General features: G+C 49.2%; 1 protein-coding gene across 4 annotated transcripts in view; it reads right to left on the bottom strand.

The window, feature by feature from the left end:
* Positions 1-13,078, bottom strand: part of ARHGAP32 (Rho GTPase activating protein 32) — a 423,313-nt gene that overhangs the window by 143,175 nt on the left and 267,060 nt on the right. For all 4 annotated transcript variants that reach the window (XM_063943652.1, XM_063943650.1, XM_063943651.1 and 1 more), the window contains one exon: positions 6,274-6,382. In XM_063943652.1, coding sequence (XP_063799722.1) covers positions 6,274-6,378 — 105 coding nt within the window. In that variant the 5' untranslated portion in view covers positions 6,379-6,382. The remainder of the gene's footprint in view (positions 1-6,273; positions 6,383-13,078) is intronic.

The following is a 13,078-nucleotide window of genomic DNA, read 5'->3' as shown; positions in this document are numbered from 1 at the left end:
AGTACATGGAGACACAGTGATGATGGTGTGCACATGGGGGGCTGTACAGAAAAGACACGGGAGCAGTAACCGCACAGAGAGTATTAGTACATGGAGACACAGTGATGCTGGTGTACACATGGGGGGCTGTACAGAAATGACACGGGAGCAGTAACCGCACAGAGAGTATTAGTACATGGAGACACAGTGATGATGGTGTGCACATGGGGGGCTGTACAGAAAAGACACGGGAGCAGTAACCGCACAGAGAGTATTAGTACATGGAGACACACTGATGATGGTGTACACATGGGGAGCTGTACAGAAGAGACATGGGAGCAGTAACCGCACAGAGTATTAGTACATGGAGACACACTGATGCTGGTGTACACATGGGGGGCTGTACAGAAGAGACACGGGAGCAGTAACCGCACAGAGAGTATTAGTACATGGAGACACAGTGATGATGGTGTGCACATGGGGGGCTGTACAGAAGAGACACAGGAGCAGTAACCGCACAGAGAGAGTATTAGTACATGGAGACACAGTGATGATGGTGTGCACATGGGGGGGCTGTACAGAAGAGACACGGGAGCAGTAACCGCACAGAGAGTATTAGTACATGGAGACACAGTGATGATGGTATGCACATGGGGGGCTGTACAGAAGAGACACGGGAGCAGTAACCGCACAGAGTATTAGTACATGGAGACACGCTGATGCTGGTGTACACATGGGGGGCTGTACAGAAGAGACACGGGAGCAGTAACCGCACAGAGAGTATTAGTACATGGAGACACACTGATGATGGTGTGCACATGGGGGGCTGTACAGAAGAGACACGGGAGCAGTAACCGCACAGAGAGTATTAGTACATGGAGACACACTGATGATGGTGTGCACATGGGGGGCTGTACAGAAGAGACACGGGAGCAGTAACCGCACAGAGAGTATTAGTACATGGAGACACACTGATGCTGGTATGCACATGGGGGGCTGTACAGAAGAGACACGGGAGCAGTAACCGCACAGAGAGTATTAGTACATGGAGACACACTGATGCTGGTGTACACATGGGGGGCTGTACAGAAGAGATACGGGAGCAGTAACCGCACAGAGTATTAGTACATGGAGACACACTGATGCTGGTGTACACATGGGGGGGCTGTACAGAAGAGATACGGGAGCAGTAACCGCACAGAGTATTAGTACATGGAGACACACTGATGATGGTGTGCACATGGGGGGCTGTACAGAAGAGACACGGGAGCAGTAACCGCACAGAGTATTAGTACATGGAGACACACTGATGATGGTGTGCACATGGGGGGCTGTACAGAAGAGACACGGGAGCAGTAACCGCACAGAGAGTATTAGTACATGGAGACACACTGATGATGGTATGCACATGGGGGGCTGTACAGAAGAGACACGGGAGCAGTAACCACAGAGAGTATTAGTACATGGAGACACAGTGATGATGGTGTACACATGGGGGGCTGTACAGAAGAGACACAGGAGCAGTAACCGCACAGAGAGTATTAGTACATGGAGACACAGTGATGATGGTGTACACATGGGGGGCTGTACAGAAGAGACACGGGAGCAGTAACCGCACAGAGTATTAGTACATGGAGACACAGTGATGATGGTGTGCACATGGGGGGCTGTACAGAAGAGACACGGGAGCAGTAACCACAGAGAGAGTATTAGTACATGGAGACACGCTGATGCTGGTGTACACATGGGGGGCTGTACAGAAGAGACACGGGAGCAGTAACCGCACAGAGTATTAGTACATGGAGACACACTGATGATGGTGTGCACATGGGGGGCTGTACAGAAAAGACACGGGAGCAGTAACCGCACAGAGTATTAGTACATGGAGACACGCTGATGCTGGTGTACACATGGGGGGCTGTACAGAAGAGACACGGGAGCAGTAACCGCACAGAGTATTAGTACATGGAGACACACTGATGATGGTGTGCACATGGGGGGCTGTACAGAAGAGACACGGGAGCAGTAACCACACAGAGTATTAGTACATGGAGACACGCTGATGCTGGTATGCACATGGGGGGCTGTACAGAAGAGACACGGGAGCAGTAACCACACAGAGTATTAGTACATGGAGACACACTGATGCTGGTATGCACATGGGGGGCTGTACAGAAGAGACACAGGAGCAGTAACCGCACAGAGAGTATTAGTACATGGAGACACAGTGATGATGGTGTGCACATGGGGGGGCTGTACAGAAGAGATACGGGAGCAGTAACCACACAGAGTATTAGTACATGGAGACACAGTGATGATGGTGTGCACATGGGGGGGCTGTACAGAAGAGACACGGGAGCAGTAACCACACAGAGTATTAGTACATGGAGACACAGTGATGATGGTGTGCACATGGGGGGGCTGTACAGAAGAGACACGGGAGCAGTAACCGCACAGAGAGTATTAGTACATGGAGACACACTGATGATGGTGTGCACATGGGGGGCTGTACAGAAGAGACACGGGAGCAGTAACCGCACAGAGAGTATTAGTACATGGAGACACAGTGATGCTGGTGTACACATGGGGGGCTGTACAGAAATGACACGGGAGCAGTAACCGCACAGAGAGTATTAGTACATGGAGACACAGTGATGATGGTGTGCACATGGGGGGCTGTACAGAAAAGACACGGGAGCAGTAACCGCACAGAGAGTATTAGTACATGGAGACACACTGATGATGGTGTACACATGGGGAGCTGTACAGAAGAGACATGGGAGCAGTAACCGCACAGAGTATTAGTACATGGAGACACACTGATGCTGGTGTACACATGGGGGGCTGTACAGAAGAGACACGGGAGCAGTAACCGCACAGAGAGTATTAGTACATGGAGACACAGTGATGATGGTGTGCACATGGGGGGCTGTACAGAAGAGACACGGGAGCAGTAACCGCACAGAGAGTATTAGTACATGGAGACACAGTGATGATGGTATGCACATGGGGGGCTGTACAGAAGAGACACGGGAGCAGTAACCGCACAGAGTATTAGTACATGGAGACACGCTGATGCTGGTGTACACATGGGGGGCTGTACAGAAGAGACACGGGAGCAGTAACCGCACAGAGAGTATTAGTACATGGAGACACACTGATGATGGTGTGCACATGGGGGGCTGTACAGAAGAGACACGGGAGCAGTAACCGCACAGAGAGTATTAGTACATGGAGACACACTGATGATGGTGTGCACATGGGGGGCTGTACAGAAGAGACACGGGAGCAGTAACCGCACAGAGAGTATTAGTACATGGAGACACACTGATGCTGGTGTACACATGGGGGGCTGTACAGAAGAGGTACGGGAGCAGTAACCGCACAGAGTATTAGTACATGGAGACACACTGATGCTGGTGTACACATGGGGGGGCTGTACAGAAGAGACACGGGAGCAGTAACCGCACAGAGTATTAGTACATGGAGACACGCTGATGATGGTGTGCACATGGGGGGCTGTACAGAAGAGACACGGGAGCAGTAACCGCACAGAGAGTATTAGTACATGGAGACACAGTGATGATGGTGTGCACATGGGGGGCTGTACAGAAAAGACACGGGAGCAGTAACCGCACAGAGAGTATTAGTACATGGAGACACAGTGATGCTGGTGTACACATGGGGGGCTGTACAGAAATGACACGGGAGCAGTAACCGCACAGAGAGTATTAGTACATGGAGACACAGTGATGATGGTATGCACATGGGGGGCTGTACAGAAAAGACACGGGAGCAGTAACCGCACAGAGAGTATTAGTACATGGAGACACACTGATGATGGTGTACACATGGGGAGCTGTACAGAAGAGACATGGGAGCAGTAACCGCACAGAGTATTAGTACATGGAGACACGCTGATGCTGGTGTACACATGGGGGGCTGTACAGAAGAGACACGGGAGCAGTAACCGCACAGAGAGTATTAGTACATGGAGACACACTGATGCTGGTGTACACATGGGGGGCTGTACAGAAGAGATACGGGAGCAGTAACCGCACAGAGTATTAGTACATGGAGACACACTGATGCTGGTGTACACATGGGGGGGCTGTACAGAAGAGACACGGGAGCAGTAACCGCACAGAGAGTATTAGTACATGGAGACACAGTGATGATGGTGTGCACATGGGGGGCTGTACAGAAGAGACACGGGAGCAGTAACCGCACAGAGAGTATTAGTACATGGAGACACAGTGATGATGGTGTACACATGGGGGGCTGTACAGAAGAGACACGGGAGCAGTAACCGCACAGAGTATTAGTACATGGAGACACAGTGATGATGGTGTGCACATGGGGGGCTGTACAGAAGAGACACGGGAGCAGTAACCACAGAGAGAGTATTAGTACATGGAGACACGCTGATGCTGGTGTACACATGGGGGGCTGTACAGAAGAGACACGGGAGCAGTAACCGCACAGAGTATTAGTACATGGAGACACACTGATGATGGTGTGCACATGGGGGGCTGTACAGAAAAGACACGGGAGCAGTAACCGCACAGAGTATTAGTACATGGAGACACACTGATGCTGGTGTGCACATGGGGGGCTGTACAGAAGAGACACGGGAGCAGTAACCACACAGAGTATTAGTACATGGAGACACACTGATGATGGTGTGCACATGGGGGGCTGTACAGAAGAGACACGGGAGCAGTAACCGCACAGAGTATTAGTACATGGAGACACGCTGATGCTGGTGTACACATGGGGGGCTGTACAGAAGAGACACGGGAGCAGTAACCGCACAGAGTATTAGTACATGGAGACACACTGATGATGGTATGCACATGGGGGGCTGTACAGAAGAGACACGGGAGCAGTAACCGCACAGAGTATTAGTACATGGAGACACACTGATGATGGTGTGCACATGGGGGGCTGTACAGAAGAGACACGGGAGCAGTAACCGCACAGAGTATTAGTACATGGAGACACGCTGATGCTGGTATGCACATGGGGGGCTGTACAGAAGAGACACGGGAGCAGTAACCGCACAGAGTATTAGTACATGGAGACACGCTGATGCTGGTGTGCACATGGGGGGCTGTACAGAAGAGACACGGGAGCAGTAACCACACAGAGTATTAGTACATGGAGACACGCTGATGCTGGTATGCACATGGGGGGCTGTACAGAAGAGACACGGGAGCAGTAACCGCACAGAGTATTAGTACATGGAGACACACTGATGATGGTGTACACATGGGGGGGCTGTACAGAAGAGACACGGGAGCAGTAACCGCACAGAGAGTATTAGTACATGGAGACACACTGATGATGGTATGCACATGGGGGGCTGTACAGAAGAGACACGGGAGCAGTAACCGCACAGAGTATTAGTACATGGAGACACACTGATGATGGTGTGCACATGGGGGGCTGTACAGAAGAGACACGGGAGCAGTAACCGCACAGAGTATTAGTACATGGAGACACACTGATGCTGGTGTACACATGGGGAGCTGTACAGAAGAGACACGGGAGCAGTAACCGCACAGAGTATTAGTACATGGAGACACAGTGATGCTGGTGTACACATGGGGAGCTGTACAGAAGAGACACGGGAGCAGTAACCGCACAGAGTATTAGTACATGGAGACACGCTGATGCTGGTGTACACATGGGGAGCTGTACAGAAGAGACACGGGAGCAGTAACCGCACAGAGTATTAGTACATGGAGACACACTGATGCTGGTGTACACATGGGGGGCTGTACAGAAGAGACACGGGAGCAGTAACCGCACAGAGTATTAGTACATGGAGACACAGTGATGATGGTGTGCACATGGGGGGCTGTACAGAAGAGACACGGGAGCAGTAACCGCACAGAGAGTATTAGTACATGGAGACACAGTGATGATGGTGTGCACATGGGGGGCTGTACAGAAGAGACACGGGAGCAGTAACCGCACACAGAGTATTAGTACATGGAGACACAGTGATGATGGTGTACACATGGGGGGCTGTACAGAAGAGACACAGGGGCAGTAACCGCACAGAGTATTAGTACATGGAGACACGCTGATGCTGTGCCTTTCTAACATCTTTATCGTTCTCCCCCTTATACAGATCAATGATCTTTATATGAGGATCTATCTCTCCTCTATACTCATGCCAGATAATGGAAATATAGTGCACACAGCCTAATCAACAGGTCTACAGTATATCCAGTCTACATTCAGTATATTCTTCATTTTCATAGATACTCCAGGGACGGAACTCACCATAGCACTGATAGTCTCCTCCCAGTCCGGCCTCTCCCTGGGGTGGATACTCCGTGGCAGCTCTGGAACAAAGTCATCTTCCTCGAAATGCAGCGAGGACTTCATTATTCTGTGGAGGACAGGAAGAAAGATTAACACAGGGTCTGATTATACTGCGCAGGTGATCAATACCTTCACACACATCCCCATACACTTCAATGACTACCCACATTGCCTGGGGGTTATGGTAAAGGCTCTGGTGCAGGGATACACTACCTAAGGAATAGGAGAGCCACGCCGCCTGTAGCTGCACAGCAGGAGAAAGATACCCTGCTCTTTGGTAACGATCAGGGAAATGTGTAACTATTATTATAATACTGTCGGTCACACAAGGTATAAACCCTCCATTGCAGCTCCTCAACTTCCAGCCGCTATAATAATACAGTAAGAAACGTACGTCTAACAGTCAGGATTTCACTTGGTCTGCAGAACCCAGATTTTGAAGGTAAATTAGTAGACTGCAAGGAATTCTGGGTACACTGCATTAAATCTGAATGAACAACTCCAATCTTCGTAGCTATACACATGCATCTATATGTGCCCTGTATGATGCTGCACTTGTATAAGCTCATTAATAAGAGAGAAGAGCTCCCGACACTCCGTACGTTCCTGTATTACCATACTCTATGTATAATGGTAGTCTGAACGATACGCTCCGCTGCACCCTGTCCGGTTTCGCCGCTCCTCAGACAGCTGCTCGTTACATCAGGGTCAGATATTTGCATAGCAGGGAAGCGTCTCCCGGGATGCAGATTAGGTATCACTCCACTGGCTTGACAGAACGTTTAATTTGACAACAACTACTCGGCTGTCGCTTTCAGCCAGGGCTGTACTTGCATTGCGCTCTGACCTCGGACTGGTAAATAGACCAGAAAGAAGGGAAGTGAGCAGTGATGGAATATGTGTAGCTCAGCAAAAGCCTGATGAAGGACTGAAATGCTCCAACACCCAGCTGTACCTAATTAAGAACAGGATCTCCGGTAATGAGAGGCCAATTAGTGTGCCATTGCTCCTTCTCAGCTGCTATTACTTTGCTATTTTAGGTGAACCCCTAATTTTAGCCGTACCGCCAACATGGTTAACATACCCATACGCCTGGCTCTCCCCTTCTGAGCAGTAACCGTGGCACAGGAACCGGCTGACCGAGACAATACTCCTCCCCAGGAAGCAAAACTCAGTTTATAGGTTATTAAGGGTTCAGTATGCTATATTGCCATTCATAATATCAGCCTTCATTATCTAGATGTAATAATGTTGACACGTTTAGAATGCAGACAAAAAAACTATTTTGACATGAACGGTCAATGCTGACAAAATGTCAACAGGTAACAATGTCCATCACCAATTTCCAGCCTACCCTAAAATATATATATGTTCATCATTGTGACTGTCGACATTTCAGGTGTCGACATCTCAATCACATTGACAGGACAGTCAATGTTTTAACAGCTGACATAATGACTACATACATGCTAGTTTATGTTCTGTCTTGGTGTATTAGTATTGAGGAGTTTATAGTATTAATATGTTGTACTTGACATGGTATCCGGATGACAGGGCAACCTTAATTAGGTCGACAGTCAATAGGTCGACCACTAATGGTCGACAGTGCTCATGGTCGACAGGTGACAATTTTTTGTATTTTTTTTGGGCGGGGGTCATTTTAAAGAAAACTTTTTCATACTTTACAAGCCACGTGGACTACGATTGGGAATAGTAAGTGAGGGGACGAGGTACACTAATTGGGTTTCCCTATACTCTTACGAAGAAAACGACACAAAAAGAAGAAAAAAATATGTGGTGTCGACCATTAGTCATGTTGATTTTTTCATGTGTCAACCTTTTGACCATGTCGACCAATGACGGTCGACCTAATTGGAGTCGACCCTGCAATCCATACCACCTGGACATTGGCCCTGAATCATAGTTGCACACTGAAAGCTTTAATATGCTAATGTAGCTGAAGGCGTCTTGTGTGAATAAACGTCTCCTGGCTACTTCGGTGGTCCGCTGCTGCTTCCAAGGACGCTGCATCGGACAACTCTGCGGAACCATCGGTCATCTGAGTAACCATCACCAACGCAAAATGACGGCTGCTGCTCCACAGCCGAGGCCAGGAAATCTGCATCATCACTCCCACAAAACGGAGCCCAGTGCCGCTTCCAAACGCCCGCAGCCCGTTACTCAGGTAGCAGCATCATTGCTGAACATGCCTAGTGTGTATTCATCGGCCAATTGCGATACAACCAGCCATGGCGACCTTCCATGAATCGGCCCCTTAGTGCCCCTCCGCATACTTGGAATTAAATGGCTCAATACTTCTACAGTTACAATGCAGAAAGCAGTAACTAATTACTCAAGTTTAAACATTGGTTTTATCACAAGCCTTGTGTGACTGTATCTAGTACATCTGTTCTGCTTACACATTACTTGCCTGTAGAAGCCAGTGCAAACATAATGATTTTCTTTGTATCTTTACATCTTAAGGGCCCTACACACTTGAAGATCTAACTGAACGATATGAACGTTCTCATTCATTAATGAACGAGAACGCGTTCATATCCTTCAGTGTGTAGGCACCAATGATGTGCGGCCCCGCATTCGTTCATCGTTGGTGGCGGGTCGCTTATGCATGCAGACCATATGGACAATCTCGTCCATATTAGCATGCTCTGCTATGGAGCCGGGGGGGAGTGATCCCCCCCCTCCCTCGCCGATGGGTCGCCCGTCGGCCGTATCCGCCATCGGGCAGTTCAGCAGCAGATCGCCGAGTGTGTAGGGGGCATTAATTTATATGGAATCTGGTCTCTAGGTTGACCACACTTAGGTCGACAGTTATTAGGTCAACCACTATTGGTCGACAGTCATTAGGTCGACAGGGTTTCTAGGTCGACGTGGCCACTATGTCGACATGAGTGTTTCACCTTTTTTTTAATTATTGGAGTACAATTGGGAACGGTAACCTTGCTTCACTCGCCATGCGAGGGGACATGGGGGGGGGGGGGGTGTCATTCCGAGTTGAGCACAGCTACGATCATCTTCCCAGACATGCAGGGGGACGCCCAGCACGGGGCTAGTCCGCCCCGCATGTCAGTCCGGCCCCCCCGCACATGTACAAAAGCATTGCACTGCGGCGTTGCTTTTGTACTTGAAGAGTAACTCCCGGCCAGCGCAGCTCCTGCAGCTGACCGGGAGTTACTCGTCGCTGCCCCGGGTCGCAGCGGCAGCCCCCCCGCACGGTCCGGCCACGTCTGCATTGGCCGGACCGCACCCCGAAAAGGCGGCCGAACGCCACTGTGCCGTCCCCTCCCGCCCAGCGACCGACTCTGCCTACCTAAGGCAGAGGTGATCGCTAGGTAACGACGGCCTACGGCCCTCTGGCATGCGCTGCCGCATGCGCAGTTCCGTCACGATCGCTGCGCTGCAAACTGCAGCGTACGATCGGGTCGGAATGACCCCCATGGTGCATTAATTGGGGTTCCCGGTCACTCTACGACGAAAACGACAGTAACATTTTTTTAAAACCATCATGTCGACCTTTTGTCGTGTCGATCTAATGCTTATGTCGACCTTTGGGTGTTGCCTTAGTTACCGTCAACCAACAGTGGTCGACCTAGACACTGTCTACCAATGTGTGGTTGACCCTATGAACCACACCCCTGTATATATGTTCATTGAATTTGTGTTCACTACCGTGACGTTTTTGAGAGTTATTGGTTATGTGCCCAGATCCTATGCGGGTGAAAGGTGGTATTTAAGGACCGACAGATGTGTACAACGATTATCTTGGGAATTTTTTTTTTTTAAATCGCATATCTAAAGACGAAACGCGTTGATGCTATTGAGCAGAGAACACTTGTCAGTTTCACTTGTCAGTGGTTTCCAACCTCGGTTCTAAAGGCATGAAAATGGTCAGGATTTTTATCATGAAGAATTTCCCCACCAGATTTCCGATCATTGATGACTGCAGATCAGTGGTTCTGATCAGATCAGGGATTCCGATAAACAGTTCCCCGATGTACGGAGCCCTGTAATGGACTGTCGCAATTACCCGATTCCCCGGCACCTGGTTCAGGGGATCGGAAATATTAATCAGCTTAAATTTTCCTGATTTGACCTCAGCTAAAAATCTGAATGAGCAAATTAGATTGGAAAAATGGCCGCCTGATTTATGGGGATATAACTGCTTAGAAGTAACTCTTTTACCATGTATACTTTACTGACATCTTTCAGCCAACACGTTTGTGGATGAACTAGGCAAACAGGCAACAAGTACCATCTCCTCCTATATACCTCTAGTTAGTATTTGTATATATGCTGTTACTTGTTTATTACGCATTTACGTTTACATATATTCTGCTATATAAAAACATATCCCTTTATTCATACTGTGTCGCATGAGGCCCTGTCTTGGCGAGACAACCACTAGAATGTGTAAGTATTAGCGTCATCACCGTGTAGATTTATAGTTTGCATCCCGGTATTACAGTCTACGATTACATGTGCTTCACGGCAAGCTGCATCCAGAAATCTTACATCCGGCATGTCTGGGTCCGATTACAACAACCCAAACTTCCATGGATATTTGAAGTAACTGGAGTTCCCATTTATACATTCAGAATAATGCACTCACCAGGTAGGAGCAATAAAGAGAACACTGAACAGTTTGGTTCCCATATGAAAGCAGGAGAACGGTGGAACGCGCATAAAAGGCTAAGTACCATGCCAGCTAACTGCTGGATTCCTATTAGAGGCACCGGACTCCTCAGTCTCCGGCTCAGCGCTGACAGAAGTCAGGGAGGCACCAGAGAGAGAGGCTGGCAAGCCTTCTACCTTGGCACCCTGAATTAGCATGATAAATGCCCCCAATCCTGCCCACCCATTAATGGACACACCCAACCTCCCACCACTGAGCCAGCCTCTCATAATGCAGACTCACTAATATCGGTCTTTGTTTACCTGTTGGCGACAAATAAAACAAGACCCAACAGGTGCGTTACATGAAGCTGCAGCCTCCAAGGTGTTTAATGTGAGATTTAATAACCTGCCTTGCCTAGAAATTCTCTGAATATAACAATACATTGTTCAGGTCAGGATCAGAACCGTAGTCAGTTACTAGAAGTAGACCCCATGGAGGAGGTTTTTATTTATTTATTTATCTAACAACTATGTAACGTTTCTCCGACAAACTCTTCAAAGAATCCATCCCCATATTTATATTACTGATCTCGCTGCGCAGAACCATGTGCTAGCTGTACCTCAGTGACAACGCACTAAGCACATGTTGCACCTTGGTGACCCTTTAAGGACAGTATATAACCCTAATATCTGCATAGAGATTAAGCAGGACCCTTCGTGGTTACTATACAACGCTCCTGGTGAAACAATACCAAAGTTGCAGACCCTCTTGAACACTGGTTCCACAACTGTTCTCAATACATTTTTTTAGGTGCCTCTAGGTGTATCTGAGCACCTTACCGTGATGGATCTTCACCTCTTGCTCATCCAGGATGGCACTAGTTGGTGCGGACCAAACAATGTGTAGCCATTCAGATCCTGAATACATTCACAGCAGCCTAGAGTACTTGAGGACATAAATGAGCTGATTTTGTTGGAGGTAAACACCTATCTACTTCTGTGGTTGTGTCAATCATTACAGGGCTGCATGTGACAGGAGTAGTGACATGATGTGAGGAGGGGAATGGGGGCAGCAGGAAGCCACAGACTGAGAGTCAAAGTGGAAGGAGCGGTGTCTCCCACTAGCACAGAGTATATCAGGAGATGAGTGATGTGAATGCGTGGATAGACTTGGATAGACTCACGTATGACAGAGGCTGTGTGAGAATGTAAGGAAGGGAGTGGAGACAACAGGAAGCCACAGACTGTGAATTATATAGTGGGAGGAGCAGGGTCCCCTGCCAGCAGCACACAGTATATCAGGAGAAGAGTGATGTGTTAGTGAGGACAGGGATGCATGTGGCAAGGGAAGTGACATGATATGAGGAGGGGAATGGCAACAATTTGTAGCCATTCAATATTTTTAGTGCTGGTGGCCCCTCCCCCCCTCTCACCACAGTCAGCGATACGTCGGCCTGGAAGTGTATGCAGGCCAGTAGTGTGACCATTACCAGTGCTGGTGGCCCCTCCCCCTCCTCTCACCACAGTCAGCGATACACTGGCCTGGAAATGTATGCAGACCAGAAGTGTGACCATTACCAGTGCTGGTGGCCCCTCCCCCTCCTCTCACCACAGTCAGCGATACACTGGCCTGGAAATGTATGCAGACCAGAAGTGTGACCATTACCAGTGCTGGTGGCCCCTCCCCCTCCTCTCACCAGTGTTAACGATACACTGGCATGGAAATGTATGCAGACCAGAAGTGTGACCATTACCAGTGCTGGTGGCCCCTCCCCCTCCTCTCACCACAGTCAACGATACACTGGCCTGGAAATGTATGCAGACCAGAAGTGTGACCATTACCAGTGCTGGTGGCCCCTCCCCCTCCTCTCACCACAGTCAGCGATACACTGGCATGGAAATGTATGCAGACCAGAAGTGTGACCATTACCAGTGCTGGTGGCCCCTCCCCCTCCTCTCACCACAGTCAACGATACACTGGCCTGGAAATGTATGCAGACCAGAAGTGTGACCATTACCAGTGCTGGTGGCCCCTCCCCCTCCTCTCACCACAGTCAGCAATACGTCGGCCTGGAAATGTATGCAGACCAGAAGTGTGACCATTACCAGTGCTGGTGGCACATAACAC

This window comes from Pseudophryne corroboree, chromosome 10 (assembly GCF_028390025.1).
Source record: "Pseudophryne corroboree isolate aPseCor3 chromosome 10, aPseCor3.hap2, whole genome shotgun sequence".
NCBI classification, from domain to species: Eukaryota; Metazoa; Chordata; class Amphibia; order Anura; family Myobatrachidae; genus Pseudophryne; species Pseudophryne corroboree.
The sequence above is the reverse complement of the archived record's forward strand: the minus strand, read 5'-3'. Positions and strand labels throughout refer to the sequence as shown.